This window comes from Prunus avium, chromosome 6 (assembly GCF_965620075.1).
Source record: "Prunus avium chromosome 6, drPruAviu1.hap1.1, whole genome shotgun sequence".
Taxonomy (NCBI): Eukaryota; Viridiplantae; Streptophyta; class Magnoliopsida; order Rosales; family Rosaceae; genus Prunus; species Prunus avium.
In genome coordinates this window covers 2,262,146-2,277,169 of record NC_142289.1, presented here as the reverse complement: position 1 = coordinate 2,277,169, position 15,024 = coordinate 2,262,146, and the positions used below count along the sequence as shown (strand labels likewise).

At 39.2% G+C, this 15,024-nt stretch overlaps 2 protein-coding genes and 1 pseudogene across 3 annotated transcripts; all 3 read left to right on the top strand.

The window, feature by feature from the left end:
• The first annotated feature begins 962 nt into the window (after positions 1 to 962).
• LOC110759657 (mannosylglycoprotein endo-beta-mannosidase) lies at positions 963 to 5,787 on the top strand. Its single transcript, XM_021961746.2, has 11 exons — positions 963 to 1,297; positions 1,598 to 1,736; positions 1,871 to 2,098; positions 2,253 to 2,311; positions 2,484 to 2,532; positions 2,774 to 3,004; positions 3,168 to 3,337; positions 3,427 to 3,631; positions 3,797 to 4,465; positions 4,548 to 4,775; positions 4,881 to 5,787. The coding sequence occupies exons 1-11, from the start codon at positions 1,149 to 1,151 to the stop codon at positions 5,676 to 5,678; spliced, it is 2,925 nt and encodes a 974-aa protein (XP_021817438.1). The 5' UTR covers positions 963 to 1,148; the 3' UTR covers positions 5,679 to 5,787.
• A 202-nt stretch (positions 5,788 to 5,989) lies between these two features.
• Positions 5,990 to 11,406, top strand: LOC110759658 (mannosylglycoprotein endo-beta-mannosidase-like; annotated as a pseudogene). The gene is made up of 11 exons (XR_015836821.1): positions 5,990 to 6,301; positions 6,750 to 6,888; positions 6,990 to 7,217; positions 7,417 to 7,475; positions 7,875 to 7,923; positions 8,087 to 8,317; positions 8,452 to 8,621; positions 8,789 to 8,993; positions 9,195 to 9,864; positions 9,943 to 10,170; positions 10,391 to 11,406. The product of XR_015836821.1 is annotated as a mannosylglycoprotein endo-beta-mannosidase-like (transcript).
• LOC110759660 (Tetratricopeptide repeat (TPR)-like superfamily protein) lies at positions 11,310 to 14,906 on the top strand. The gene is made up of 2 exons (XM_088255770.1): positions 11,310 to 13,771; positions 13,893 to 14,906. The coding sequence occupies exon 1, from the start codon at positions 11,310 to 11,312 to the stop codon at positions 13,653 to 13,655; it is 2,346 nt and encodes a 781-aa protein (XP_088111896.1). The 3' UTR covers positions 13,656 to 13,771; positions 13,893 to 14,906.
• Positions 14,907 to 15,024: the final 118 nt, after the last annotated feature.

The window sequence follows — 15,024 nt, the reverse complement described above, 5'->3', positions numbered from 1 at the left end:
AAGCACATCACATGGCCATGTAACCCGGTCATATCTTTATCTTGTCTCCCTGAATTCAACTATATCCTTATGGGAAAGGGGGAAAAATAAAAGAAAGAAAAACAAGTTATGGGAAAAAAGAAGTATTATGGGTACAACAATAGGACTAGGAAGCCATGATGCAATTTAACGAGATTTAAAAGAAAAATGGTCCAACCAAAAATGTGCAATTTAGGCACGTGTTGTGTTGATCCAATATTAGAAGCTTTGGTTGTGAGGATAATGAACACAAGTAGAATTTAACAAAGGCAAGTAATTTACAGCTATACAAACTATACCAAATACAGGTAAAAACCTTGATTTCTTCATATTGGGGTAGGTTTCCTCCATTAAAAGATAATAAAGTAACACCAGCATGAACCTAGCTCGCATAAATTCACATTATTGAGTTAAATTGGTGTAATTAACAATTGAAAAAGTTAGGCTGGTTGGTCAAAACCCTTGCATTTGAGTTTGATTATGTTCTTCATATATTAAACTACTTTAAATGATCGTTTGTATATATATATAAAAAAAAACAATAGATAGAGTAATGAAACAAAAGACTATATTTTTATTGACCCTTGTGGTATTGTATTTTTTTTCTTTTTTGTTGAGAACCTTTCTTATTGTGAGGTTTTTATTTTTATTTTTTAAGAACCCTTTTTTATTAAGAAGGGTGATAATATACTAAATTCACACAAATTATACGAACTCACACACACTACACGAATATTATAACTCAAGCCCAGAATCTTTTCTTGAAGAATAATTACTCTAAATCACTACATCAGTGAGTTGTTTGCACATCGTTAAATACATGAAAAACTATTAATCCTACACGGAAGAAAACGGCGTTGTAAGACTGGTGATGCGCGGTAAAATCAAAAGGTAGTTGTGAAAAAATATTACTTTATCACGGATCTGTATCACATAGAAATCTCAGCCGTAAAAGATAAGAAAGGGGATGATCATCTTTGTCGGTCTGAGTCTGAGCCTCTGCCCCACACTCACGAACTCATATGCACACTGATAATTGAGAAAAAACTAGGATGAGTGATGAAGTCTCCTCTTCATTTCTGACTTTTGAGAGTGAGAGTGACAGCTAAATTGACTGAAACTAGGGTTTAATGGCGGCGATAGGGAAAACGACGCTGGACTCGGGGTGGCTCGCCGCGAGGTCCACGGAGGTCCATCTCAGTGGGACCCAGCTCACCACCACTCAACCTCCCTCCGTTGGCTCCACCTCCCCTTGGATGGAGGCCGTTGTTCCCGGAACGTAATCTCTCTCTCTCTCTCTCTCTCTCTCTCTCTCTCTCTCTCTCTCACACACACACACACACACATTAATTTCAATGTGATTAAGTAAATGTGGTTTAATTTGATTCAAGTTCTGGGCTCAAGTTCATTTCAGTGTTTGCATGACATCAAAATGTGCTAAGAAATATGAAACTCATTGGTAGAATTATGTTCAACTTGTTCCACTAACAATTTGGAATTGATTCAAACGCCTCCAACTTGAATCATAATTTTACTAAAAACTATCAGGGCTCAGGGCTAATCATGATTTAGTTCACAGTGTTTTGGCAACCTTGGTGAAGAACAAAGTTGTACCCGATCCGTTCTATGGGTTGGAAAACGAGTCAATCATAGATATTGCTGATTCCGGGAGGGAGTACTATACATTCTGGTTCTTTACAACCTTTCAGTGTAAGCTGGTAAGTGATTCATTTTAATGATAACATGTTCTTTCTTTATGGCAAGATTTGTAAGATTATCCTCGATTTTAATTTTTGTTTTCCTTGATATTTTAGCTTGGATACTTTCCTCTAAATACATGACCCTTTTCCAGTCAGGTACTCAGCACCTGGATCTGAATTTTCGTGCAATCAATTATTCTGCAGAGGTATATTTAAATGGGCACAAAAAAGTCCTGCCAAAAGGGATGTTTCGAAGGCATTCTCTTGATGTCACTGATATAGTGCATCCTGATGGTCAAAACTTGCTTGCTGTTCTTGTTTACCCTCCAGATCATCCAGGGAGTATTCCTCCTGAGGGTGGGCAAGGCGGTGATCATGAGGTACATATCTATATCCATGAGTCTTTTATCATTCTACATTAAGATGCTGGATTTTATGCAAGACCAATGATGGCTTCCAAAGAGTTAATTATCAAGTGTATGCAATGAGCAAACTGAGATTAATATAACTATTAATTTTCAAATTTTATTTCAGATCGGGAAAGATGTAGCTACTCAGTATGTGGAGGGTTGGGATTGGATGTGTCCTATAAGGTGATTATGTTTTACTATTGAGATTGCAGAGTGTTTTCTTTAGCATGTTGTGATCACAAACCAATGATATGCTTTTCATCTTCTTTCTAAAATGGGATGCCAGAGGATGTGTCATCTTTTATTATCAGTGTAAAAAGGATTTCCAATGTAATTAACTTGTATATTGATACAGGGATAGAAACACTGGCATATGGGATGAGGTGTCAATTTCTGTAACAGGGGTGAGTTTAGTCTTAATGCTTCACTTCCTGTCATAGAATTTTCCTTGTGATACTGTCTCTATAGTGATATGCTGATTTTCATCTTGTTGGGAAAGGAAATAGATTTACCTTTATATGGGCTGATCATTTGATTTGTGTTGAGGCTCAATGAAAAGTTGTTGACTTCTTGCACTGTGTAAGTATGGCCTTTGTGGTCTATAATAAGTTCTTTTGTTTTTTCACTCTTTCCCATTTGGTGCAGCCAGTAAAAGTAATTGATCCCCACTTGGTTTCATCATTTTATGACAATTACAAGAGGGCATATTTGCATGCTACAACTGAGTTGGAAAATAAGAGCACCTGGGTTGCTGAGTGTTCATTGAATATTCAAGTAACAACAGATCTTGAAAGAAATTTTTGTTTAGTAGAGCATCTTCAGACTCAACATTTGTCAATCCCTGCTGGATCACGGGTGCAATATACGTTTCCTGAGGTTCGTGACAGAACATAGTATGCATTTTAATTATTTTAGCAGAAAACAATACTTTTCTAGAAGCCCTTTGGAGAATCTTTTTATCTTGATATTCAATTCTTTACATTTATTAGGTTTAGCTTTCAATACTTGTGTTCAGTACTAAATCAAATTTATTTGGCAGCTCTTTTTCTACAAGCCCAATTTATGGTGGCCAAATGGTATGGGAAAGCAATCCTTGTACGAAGTTTCTATTACTGTTGATGTAAAGGGATATGGAGAGTCTGATTTGTGGAGCCAATTATTTGGATTCCGCAAAATTGAGAGCCACATTGATAATACCACTGGAGGAAGGTATGGTAATTACATAAAGTTTAATGTAGATTCTGTTTAACAAAATTGAGAGTCTGTTTAACTTTTAACTTGTGCATTCTCCTCTCAAGGTTGTTCAAGGTCAATGGTCAGCCTATTTTTATTCGTGGTGGTAATTGGATATTATCAGATGGCCTCCTACGACTTTCAAAGAAGCGTTACAGTACAGACATCAAGTTTCATGCAGATATGAATTTTAACATGATCCGTTGTTGGGGTGGTGGACTGGCTGAGAGGCCAGAATTTTATCATTACTGTGACATTTATGGGTTGTTGGTAAGTCATGCCTGCTCTTGCTTTAACATGTGCATGTTTTGTCAGGTTTTATTGGGGAAGGAGGGATAAGTAAACTTGAATGCATTAGGTTTGAAATCTCATGGCCATGGAATTAGTTGGGTGAATCTGATCTATACTGCTCTGCCTCGGATTTAAATTTTGTAGGTCTGGCAAGAATTTTGGATTACAGGAGATGTCGATGGACGAGGTGTCCCTGTATCAAATCCCAATGGTCCACTGGACCATGATCTTTTCTTGCTATGTGCAAGAGATACTGTCAAGCTTCTCAGGAACCATCCTAGTCTTGCCCTCTGGGTGGGTGGAAATGAGCAAATTCCACCAGATGACATCAATAAAGCTCTGAAACAAGACCTCAGGCTCCATCCACATTTTGAAAGCTCATTAAATAAAGGTGGCAAGTTTGTTGAAGATTCTCCCCCATTGTTGAGGGATCCAAGCCAATATCTTGATGGTGCACGCATTTACATCCAAGGATCCATGTGGGATGGGTTTGCAAATGGAAAGGGGGACTTCACTGATGGCCCTTACGAAATTCAAAATCCCGAAGACTTCTTTAAAGATGACTTTTACAAATATGGGTTCAATCCTGAAGTTGGTTCTGTAGGTATGCCTGTTTCAGCTACCATCAGAGCTACAATGCCTCCAGAAGGATGGCAGATTCCTTTGTTTAAGAAAGTTTCCAATTATTATCAAGAAGTCCCAAACCCCATCTGGGAATACCATAAATACATCCCCTATTCAAAACCAGGCAAGGTTCATGACCAGATTTTACTTTACGGGTCCCCAAAGGATCTCAATGATTTTTGCTTGAAGGTAAACTAATCTTTTGGTTATTCAGGGTGCACATTGGATCTATCTCTGTTTTAACTATTGGACTTACTTTAAATCATCTCAGGCTCAACTTGTTAACTACATTCAGTATAGAGCTCTACTGGAGGGTTGGACTTCTCGAATGTGGACTAAATACACTGGTGTTTTGATTTGGAAAACACAGAATCCTTGGACAGGTCTTAGAGGTCAGTTTTACGATCATCTTCTAGACCAAACAGCAGGTTTCTATGGCTGTCGCTGTGCTGCGGAGCCAATCCATGTCCAGCTTAACTTGGCTACATATCTTTTAGAGGTAACTTGGTTACATATTTCTTAGAGGTTACTCGGCTATTTACGGAGTTTACATTAGAGACATGGTTTGAGATTTGCTGTCATTGTCTCTTCCTGCCTTGAACAGGTTGTCAACACTACATCAGAGGAACTATCTGACATCGCTATAGAAGCCTCAGTGTGGGATCTAGAAGGAACATGCCCATACTACAAAGTTCACGAAAAGCTTTTGGTGCGACCAAAAAGAACAGTGCCAATTGCTGAGATGAAATATCCAAAATCTAAAAACCCAAAGCCAGTTTACTTTCTTCTTCTCAAACTGTATCGCATGTCAGACGATCGCATTATATCCAGGAACTTTTACTGGTTGCATCTGTCTGGTGGGGATTACAAGCTGTTAGAACCATACAGGAAGAAAACAGTACCACTCAAGATTATATCCCAGGTTTTCATAAAGGGAACCACCAACGAAATGCATATGCTTGTGGAGAACACATCTAAGAAACCAGAGCCAAAAAGCCGAACCTATCGAAACGATTTTGCTACTAAACAAGGTGATGGTGATTTCAATGTAGCCACGGTGCACTCTACACATGATGGAGCAGACAAAAAACATGAAGCTAGTTGGTTTCAGAAAATATCCAGACATTTCACAAAGGAGAGTGATGGTTTGAGGGTTGCTGAGATCAATGGCAGTGACATAGGCGTGGCTTTCTTCCTGCATTTTTCAGTTCATGGATTGAAGAATGGCCATAAGGAAGGAGAAGACACAAGAATTCTTCCTGTTCATTATTCGGACAACTATTTTTCGCTGGTGCCGGGTGAAGCTATGCCCATCAAGATCTCTTTTGAGGTCCCTCCTGGTGTCACCCCACGAGTTACTCTTGACGGATGGAATTACCATGGTGTCCATACAGTCAATTGATGGAGCTGGTTTAAAAACTTGTTCTGCTTTGTCTTTGCTGCTTGTAATAGTTGAATTATACACAACGAAGAAGAGGAACTATAAGGATTTAATGGGACTCCATAGAGCACTTAAATAGTCATCAAATAAAACTCTAATTATAATTTATCGCAACAAATAGTTATGAAAAAAAAAACTCTATATCATGTCAAAACAGATAACATATGATGAATCACGGTCCTCGAAATATTGTCAAATAAATGATGGAGCATACGACATCGTTTTGTGCACTGTGGGTGTGATGCGCGGCAAAAATCAATATATAAATAATGCCATCTTTCCTGTCATCTTTGTCGGCTGTCTCTGTCAGCAGCAGCCCGCGTTCAAAGTACACACTTTTAAAATGAGAGAGATCTGGTGAGTGAGACTGTGACTTTGGCTGACTGGGACTGTAGAGAGAGAGAGAGAGAGAGAGAGAGAGAGAGAGAGAGCTAGGCTTCAATGGCGGCGATAGGGAAGACGAGGCTGGACTCGGGTTGGATCGGGACGAGAGACAGGGAGGTCACGGTTAGTGGCACCCAGCTCACCACCACCCACCCTCCCTCCCCCGCCCTTCCTTGGATGGAGGCCGTCGTCCCCGGAACGTAATCTCTCTCTCTCTCTCTCTCTCTCTCTCTCTCTCTCTCTCTCTCTCTCTCTCCATCGCGTACATATACATTGACATAATAAAACACTTCTTTGAGTTTCAGTAAATGTGGGTTAATCTGATTCAAGTTTTGAGTTTTCATTTTTTGGGTTCTGGCTGCGTTTAGGTTAACTTCAATTTCTAAGCCTTAAGTTTCCTCTCTACTGTATCACTATTTTTTGCTGAGATGAGAACCCTGTATTTCAACATTAATTACAAATACAAAGATGCTTCAGGAATTCTGACTAGATTCATTTCTAGCATTCTAGTGTCTGTAGAGCATAATTTTTGGTTATTGTTGCTAATTCATCTAACTCCATCTTGATTGAAGCAACCAACTGATGAAACAAATCTACTTCTTGAATCAAAACTTGGCTATCAATGATCATAGATGTTTTAATTGACAGTGTTATGGCAACCTTGGTGAAGGGCAAAGATGTACCCGATCCTTTCTATGAACTGCAAAACGATTACATCATAGATATTACTGAATCCGGGAGGCAGTACTACACTTTCTGGCTCTTCACAACTTTTCGGTGTAAACTGGTAAGCCATATCCGACTTAAATGATAAATGCAATTTAAGAAAGATTTGTAAGATTGCTCTCACTTTAGTTTTCCTCTAAATTTGCTTCACCCTTTTTCCAGTCCAGCACACAGTTCCTGGATCTGAATTTCCGCGCAATCGATTACTACGCAGAGGTATATTTAAATGGGCACAAAAAAGACCTGCCAAGAGGGATGTTTCGAAGGCATTCTCTTGATGTCACTGATATAGCGCATCCTGATGGTCGAAATTTGCTTGCTGTTCGTGTTTACTCGCCAGATAATCCCGGGACTATTCCTCCTGAGGGTGGGCAAGGTGGCGATCATGAGGTACACTTCCATATCCATAAAACCTATTTGATTACATGCTGTTTCTTTTAGATTTTTGCTCAAAGTTTTATCCTTCTACTAATTACCAATTTCAGAATTACATTCAGATACTGGGTCTCATGCAAGAGCAATGGTGACTTGAAAAGAGTTCATTATTAAATTGAGGCAAGTGCCTTACTGTATCTAATTTTCATTTCAGATCGGGAAAGATGTAGCTGCACAATATGTGGAGGGTTGGGATTGGATTTGCCCTATAAGGTGACTGTGTTTTACCATATTAAGATTGTAGAGTGTTTTCTTTAGTATTTTGTGATCATGATATCCCTTTCATCTTCTTTCTAATTTGGGATGCCAGAAAACGTTTCAGCATACTTTTTGTTTGTCGAGGAAATTTTTTCCACCTCTTTCCAGCTAAAATGGTTCAAGGGCTCTCCTTTACTGTTTAGGAGGAAAAATCAATGCACTGTATTGAAAGTCCATGGTGATAAAGGAAATGATTTGTATGCATCCTCTCGTGTATTGGCTAATAGTTTGATCTAGAAACTTCTTGTCAGATCTATTTGCTTGCCTGCCCTTGCAGAATCTTCAGATATTTTTATATAGATATTTTCAGTACACAAGAGATTTCTGTTGTAATTCGCTTATATACTGTTACAGGGATAGAAGCACTGGCATATGGGATGAGGTGTCAATTTCTGTAACAGGGGTGAATTTGCTTCCCTTTCAGTCAGAATTTCCTTCGTGTTATTCTGCACTGCTAATGTATTTGGTCATGCATTTTTTATTATCTTCAGATACCAATTTTCAGTCAAATATTAGTTATTTATTTGTATAAGTTCAATTTTTGACTCATTACCATTTTGTTGCAGCCAGTTAAAATAATTGATCCCCATTTGGTTTCATCGTTTTTTGACAATTACAAGAGGGTATATCTTCATGCTACAACTGAGTTGGAAAATAGAAGTACCTGGGTTGCCGAGTGTTCTTTGAATATCCAAGTCACAACAGAACTTGAAGGAAACGTTTGTTTAGTAGAGCATCTTCACACTCAACATCTGTCAATACCTGCTGGATCACGGGTGAAATATACATTTCCTGAGGTCCGTGAAAGAACATATGATGCATTTTTATTATCTTAATAGAACAAAGTAAATTTCTAGTATCCCTTTTGGACTATCTGTTTATCTTGCATTCAACATTCAATACTTGTGTTCTAAATAGTATAACTTGACAGCTCTTCTTCTACAAGCCCAATTTATGGTGGCCTAATGGTATGGGAAAGCAATCCTTGTACAATGTTGATATTACTGTCGATGTAAAGGGATACGGAGAATCTGATTTGTGGAGCCAATTATTTGGATTCCGCAAAATTGATAACCACATTGATACTACCACCGGTGGGAGGTATTCTATTTATGTATACTTTAAATTATATAATATATATATATATATGTGTGTGTGTGTGTGTGTGTGTGTGTGTGTGTTTGTTTATTGTGTTATGTGCAGTTTTTCAACATGCTAACTCTTTTTCTGGTGTGTATGTTGTGTTACCTGTACATTCTGCGCTTCAGGTTGTTCAAGGTCAATGGTCAGCCTATTTTTATTCGTGGTGGTAATTGGACAGTGTCAGATGGCCTCCTACGACTTTCAAAAGAGCGTTACTGAACAGACATCAAGTTTCACGCAGATATGAATCTTAACATGCTCCGTTGTTGGGGAGGGGGAGTGGCCGAGAGGCCAGAATTTTATCATTACTGTGATATTTATGGCCTGTTGGTAAGCTATGCCTCTCTCTCTCTCTCTCTCTCTCTCTCTCTCTCTGCATGTTTAGCTAGGTTTTATTGGGGAAGGAGGGCAGTAGAACAAAGGGTTTAGGGTTTAGCTGCTAAATCTTGAGAGCATAGGGTTTAAAATTTATTGGCCATGGAATTAGTTGGGTGAATCTGATCCATACTGCTGCTGATTTAAATTTTGTAGGTCTGACAAGAATTTTGGATTACTGGAGATGTCAACGGATGAGGTGTCCCAGTATCAAATCCAAATGGGTCCACTGGACCATGATCTTTTCTTGCTATGCGCAAGAGATACTGTCAAGCTTCTAAGGAACCATCCAAGTCTTGCCCTTTGGGTGGGCGGAAGTAAACAAATTCCTCCATATGACATCAACGCAGCTTTGAAACATGACCTCAGGCTCCATCCATATTTTGAAAGCTCATCAAATGAGAGTGGCAAGATTGTTAAAGATTTTTCCGCAGGGTCGGAGGATCCAAGCCAATATCTTGATGGTACACGCATTTACATCCAAGGGTCCTTGTGGGATGGATTTGCAAATGGAAAGGGGGACTTCACTGATGGCCCTTATGAAATTCAAAATCCCGAAGACTTCTTTAAAGATGACTTTTACAAATATGGGTTCAATCCTGAAGTTGGTTCTGTAGGTATGCCTGTTTCAGCTACCATCAGATCTACAATGCCTCCAGAAGCATGGCAGATTCCTTTGTTTAAGAAGGTTTCCAATGATTATGAAGAAGTTCCAAACGGCATGTGGGTACACTATAAATACATCCCTTATTCAAAACCAGGCAAGGTTCATGACCAGATTTTGCTTTATGGGTCGCCAAAGGATCTTGATGATTTTTGCTTGAAGGTAAAATAGTATTTTTATTATTCAGGGTGCATTTGGACACTATCTATGTTATGACTATTTGACTTTACATCATTTCAGGCTCAACTAGCTAACTACATTCAGTATAAAGCTCTATTAGAGGGTTGGACTTCCCGTATGTGGAGTAAATACACTGGTGTTTTGATTTGGAAAACACAGAATCCTTGGCCAGGTCTTAGAGGTCAACTTTACAACCATTTTCTAGACCAAACAGCAGGTTTCTATGGCTGTCGATGCGCAGCGGAGCCAATCCATGTCCAGCTTAACTTGGCTACATATGTCATAGAGGTAAGCTCTATAACAAAATCATAATCAGACTAATAATTGGCGACGCACAAATATGCTCTGATTTCTTCTTAACATACCGAAATTAGTGGAAAATTTACCTGTAAAGAAAGAAAGAAAAAAAGAAAAGTCCTCACAGAAGGAATCCATATCTAAGTGGAACATAATAGCATATAAACATGGTTTGAAACTTGCCGTCATTTTCTCTTCATGCCTTGAACAGGTTGTCAACACTACATCAGAGGAACTATCTGATGTCGCTATAGAAGCCTCGGTGTGGGATCTAGAAGGAACATGCCCATACTACATAGCTCATGAAAAGGTGTCCATGCCGCCAAAAAGAACAGTACCAATTGCTGAGATGAAATATCCTAAATCTAAAAACCCAAGGCCAGTGTACTTTCTTCTTCTCAAGCTGTATCACATGTCAGATTATCGCATTATATCCAGGAACTTTTACTGGTTGCATCTGTCTGGTGGAGATTACAAGCTGTTAGAACCGTACAGGAAGAAAACAGTTCCATTAAAGGTTACATCCCAGGTTTCCATCAAAGGAACCACCTATGAAATGCATATGCGCATCCAGAACAAATCTAAGAAACCAGTGCCGAAAAGTTTAACCTATCAAAACAATTTCACTACTAAACAAGGTGATGGTGATTTTGATGTAGCATCGGTGGAATCTACACATGACGGAGCAGACAAAGAGCTTGAAGTTGGTTGGTTTCGGAAAATATCCAGACATTTCACAAAGGAGAATGATGGTTTGAGGGTTGCTGAAATCAACGGCAACGACACAGGCGTTGCTTTCTTCCTTCATTTTTCAGTTCATGGATTGAAGACAGACCATAAGGAAGGAGAAGACACAAGAATTCTTCCTGTTCATTATTCAGACAACTATTTTTCGCTGGTGCCAGGTGAAGCTATGCCCATCAAGATCTCTTTTGAGGTCCCTCCTGGTGTCACCCCCCGAGTTACTCTTGATGGATGGAATTACCATGGTGTCCATACAGTCCGTTGAGTTGGTTAAAGATTTTTTTTTCTTTGCTCGTTGTAATAGTTGAATTATACACAACAGATCTTGCTCCTCAAGCAAAGACCAATGTTAGGAAACAAGGTCCAACTTTTAAAACATTATCCCAATGTGCTTGTACTCGAACATGGTACATCAACCTCCTCAAATGATGGTAGGAATAAAACAAAGATACAAACTGAGAATTGTCTCTTTTTTGAGTTTCACATCATCTTGTGTTGCACATTATTTCTCCCTTATTTTCTTATCAATGGAGGTAAAAAAAGTACCGCAGGAAAGAGGGAGAATGTCTCAAGTGTGCACTAACCAATGCAGCAGGCAGCCCAAGCCAAGCGGTCCCAAATGGACTGCATGTTCCCAATTTTTGGGCTTATATTTGATGAGCCTAAAAAGTTTGGGTCCAATAGAGTCACCGTTTAGTCTGCGCTATTGTGTTTTGTGCCTGAAACATGAAAGCGAAAATCTGAAGAGACTGAGAGAATTGCAGCTGGTCTCCGTGTCCCCAATTTCATGGATGAAATCCAGATGGGTCTTTCAGTTTCAGAACCTCAACTCTCACTACTTGTCCTCTTGTGCTTCGTCTCTAATCTCTCCTTTCAAAGCCAAGGTTCACCAAAACCCCTCTGCAGAAACAACCTCAAGATTGATCCTCAACCATGTGGACATAAGCCTGCTTCTCTCTCTTTGTGGAAAAGAAGGAAACTTTCCCTTGGGCTCTTCCCTCCATGCCTCTATCATTAAGAACCCTGAATTATTTTACCCTGAGAGTCAAGATGATTATCGTAATGTCGTTGTTGTTTGGAATTCTCTGCTCTCAGTGTATTTCAAATGCGGTCAATTTTCTTATGCTGTTAAGCTGTTTGACAATATGGGCATGAAAGATACAGTTTCGTGGAATACAATGATATCTGGGTTTTTAAGGAACGGGGAGTTTGATGTTGGGTTTGGCTACTTTAAGCAAATGAGTGGATCGGATTTTTATCGATTTGATAGAGCAACTTTGACTTCGATTTTAGCAGCTTTTGATGGGCCTGAGTTTTGTCACTTGAATAAGATGATGCATGGTTTGGTGGTTTTGAATGGATTTGAGCGGGAAACTGCAGTGGGGAATGCTTTGATCACATCATATTGTAAATGTGTGTGTTTCGGTTCAGGAAGGCGGGTTTTCGAAGAGATGTTTGAGAAGAACGTGATTACATGGACGGCAATGATTTCGGGGCTCGCACAAAATGAATTATACGTGGAAAGTTTGGAATTGTTTTTGGAGATGCGTAGTGGAGTGGTGGATCCAAATTCGTTGACTTATTTGGCGTCACTCATTGCATGTTCTGGTTTGCAGGCAATAAGTGTAGGGCGTCAAATTCATGGACTTGCATGGAAACTGGGAATTCAATCAGACTTGTGCATTGAGAGTGCACTAATGGACATGTATTCGAAGTGTGGCAGCGTGGAAGATGCATGGCGAATATTTGAATCCACTGAAGAACTTGATGAGATTTCCATGACTGTCATCCTTGTGGGATTTGCACAAAATGGGTTTGAGAGTGAAGCGATCCAAATATTTGCGAAAATGATGAAAGCAGGAATTGAAATCGACCCAAACATGGTTTCAGCTGTTCTTGGTGTGTTTGGTGTTGATACTTCTTTAGGTCTAGGGAAGCAACTCCACTCTTTAATTGTCAAAAAAAGTTTTGGTCATAACTCTTTTGTCTGCAATGGGCTTATAAATATGTACTCCAAGTGTGGAGAGTTGGAGGATTCGGTCAAAGTGTTCAGTAGGATGCCTCAGAGGAACTCAATTTCGTGGAATTCCATGATTGCAGCTTTTGCCCGTCATGGAGATGGCTCCAAAGCATTACAATTATATGAAGAGATGAAAATGGATGGTGTACAACCAACAGATGTTACATTTTTGTCTCTACTTCATGCTTGTAGCCATGTTGGCTTCGTTGAAAGGGGCATGGAATTTTTGAACTCCATGAATGAGGACCCTGGGATGAGTCCAAGACCAGAACACTATGCTTGTGTCGTTGACATGTTAGGTCGTGCAGGACTTCTCACTGAGGCCAAAAATTTCATTGAGGGACTACCTGAGAATCCGGGTATACTTGTTTGGCAAGCATTGCTTGGTGCTTGTAGCATTCATGGTGATTCAGAGATTGGTAAATATGCTGCAGATCAGTTGCTTTTGGCAGCACCTGAGACCCCGGCACCATATGTTTTGCTAGCGAATATATATTCTTCTGAAGGAAGGTGGAAAGAGAGAGCAAGGACCATTAAGGGGATGAAGGAAATGGGGGTCGCAAAAGAAACAGGTATTAGTTGGATTGAGATTGAAAACAAAGTTCAGAGCTTTGTTGTTGGGGATAGAATGCATCCACAAGCAGAGATCATTTATGGAGTTCTGGCAGAACTGTATAGACTTATGACAGATGAAGGATATGTACCAAATTAGAGGTTTATACTCTACTATTTAGGTGATCATGAAAAGAGATAAGAGCCAATTCTTTATTACAGACTTGCCAAAACCATGAAGGTTGTATTTCTGGAGGAAAATGAAGAATGATTTAGGTTTGTCATTCCTTTATTATACAAATTTTCTGTGTTAATATTATCTTAAGAGAAGTTCAACTGTTGAACTTTTGCATGCGGGATTATGATTTCTTATCCGGCATATTTTTCACCCCGGCAGGATAAATTTTAAAGAAGCTGGTACAAAACTGGGTTTTCCCTTTCGCTTTGTAGACTGAACGAAAGAGAACACTAGTAGCATAAGGTATAATGAATGGTTATCTTTTACATTGCAACTCAGAAAGAATTGATTGCCAAGATGGTCCCCTGTAGCCCTGCTGCCATTTTATATTTGCATTGTGAAGTTCGCTTTTGCTATTTTGGGTGTATTGAAGGGTTTCTGATGAACAAGGGTGGTTAGTAGGTGTATTGGGTTGGTTGGAGAACTTTAAATCTGAAAAAATATGTCTGATATTTCTTCTTTGTGAATTGCTGGAGATTTGGGTTTATCAGGTGACTCAGCATGAAACATTTATTCAAATAATTATGTGGCTTGCAAAAGAAGCCTCAGTTATGGCTTTCAACAAATGCTCTGTAAACAGCGATGAATTATTGTTACCAAGGGCCAAAGCTATTGACTACCAGATTAAATGATGGGGGCCCAGGGAACAAAACGTCAAACTGTCAATGCAACAAGTCTTGGAAGATTTTGGATGTTGTTGACACCGCACTGAAGCAGGATGCATACCTGGAAGGGACACATGGTGCTTTAGAGGAGCTTGAGCAATGCAGCATTCAAATGCGTGATGTGGGGATGATGTGCACAGAGGATTATCCACACAAACGACCCCCTATGTCCTCTGTTGTGCAGAGTTTTCAAAAATGTCTGCAAATAAGTGGAATTTGAAGCTCCAACTGTGACATATACATTTTGTTTTTTGTTTTCACCTTTGGCTTGGCTTGTGTGAAGTAGTTTCATAAAGAGGGCCCATGAAAGTCCTCTTTTGAGTGTGTATTTATATTGTTGGCAGCATTTTACTTGATAAAAAGCCCGTATAGAAAATTAGCTTCTCAACATTTTGAGTAGGATCAAATTAATGTATTCCTATTTTGTCTGTTGAGAAAAAAGACGAAGAACTGTAATTATATAATTTTCACAGCTGAGATTTGAGTTTGTCAGGTCAGTATGAAACATTGGTTCAAATTATGTGGCTTTCAACAGCAAACTTCAGTTATGGCTTTCAACTACTGCTCTCTAATCAGAGCGATGAATTATTATTATTATTATTATATTATTATCAAGGGCCAAGGCT

Excerpts from the sequence above, each read along its gene's own strand:
- LOC110759657 (XM_021961746.2), top strand. The coding sequence starts at position 1,149 with ATGGCGGCGATAGGGAAAACGACGCTGGACTCGGGGTGGCTCGCCGCG. Across the intron at positions 2,099-2,252 it reads GGCAAGGCGGTGATCATGAG|ATCGGGAAAGATGTAGCTAC; the intron begins GTACATATCTAT and ends ATTTTATTTCAG. Across the intron at positions 3,632-3,796 it reads GTGACATTTATGGGTTGTTG|GTCTGGCAAGAATTTTGGAT; the intron begins GTAAGTCATGCC and ends TAAATTTTGTAG.
- LOC110759660 (XM_088255770.1), top strand. The coding sequence starts at position 11,310 with ATGTGCTTGTACTCGAACATGGTACATCAACCTCCTCAAATGATGGTA.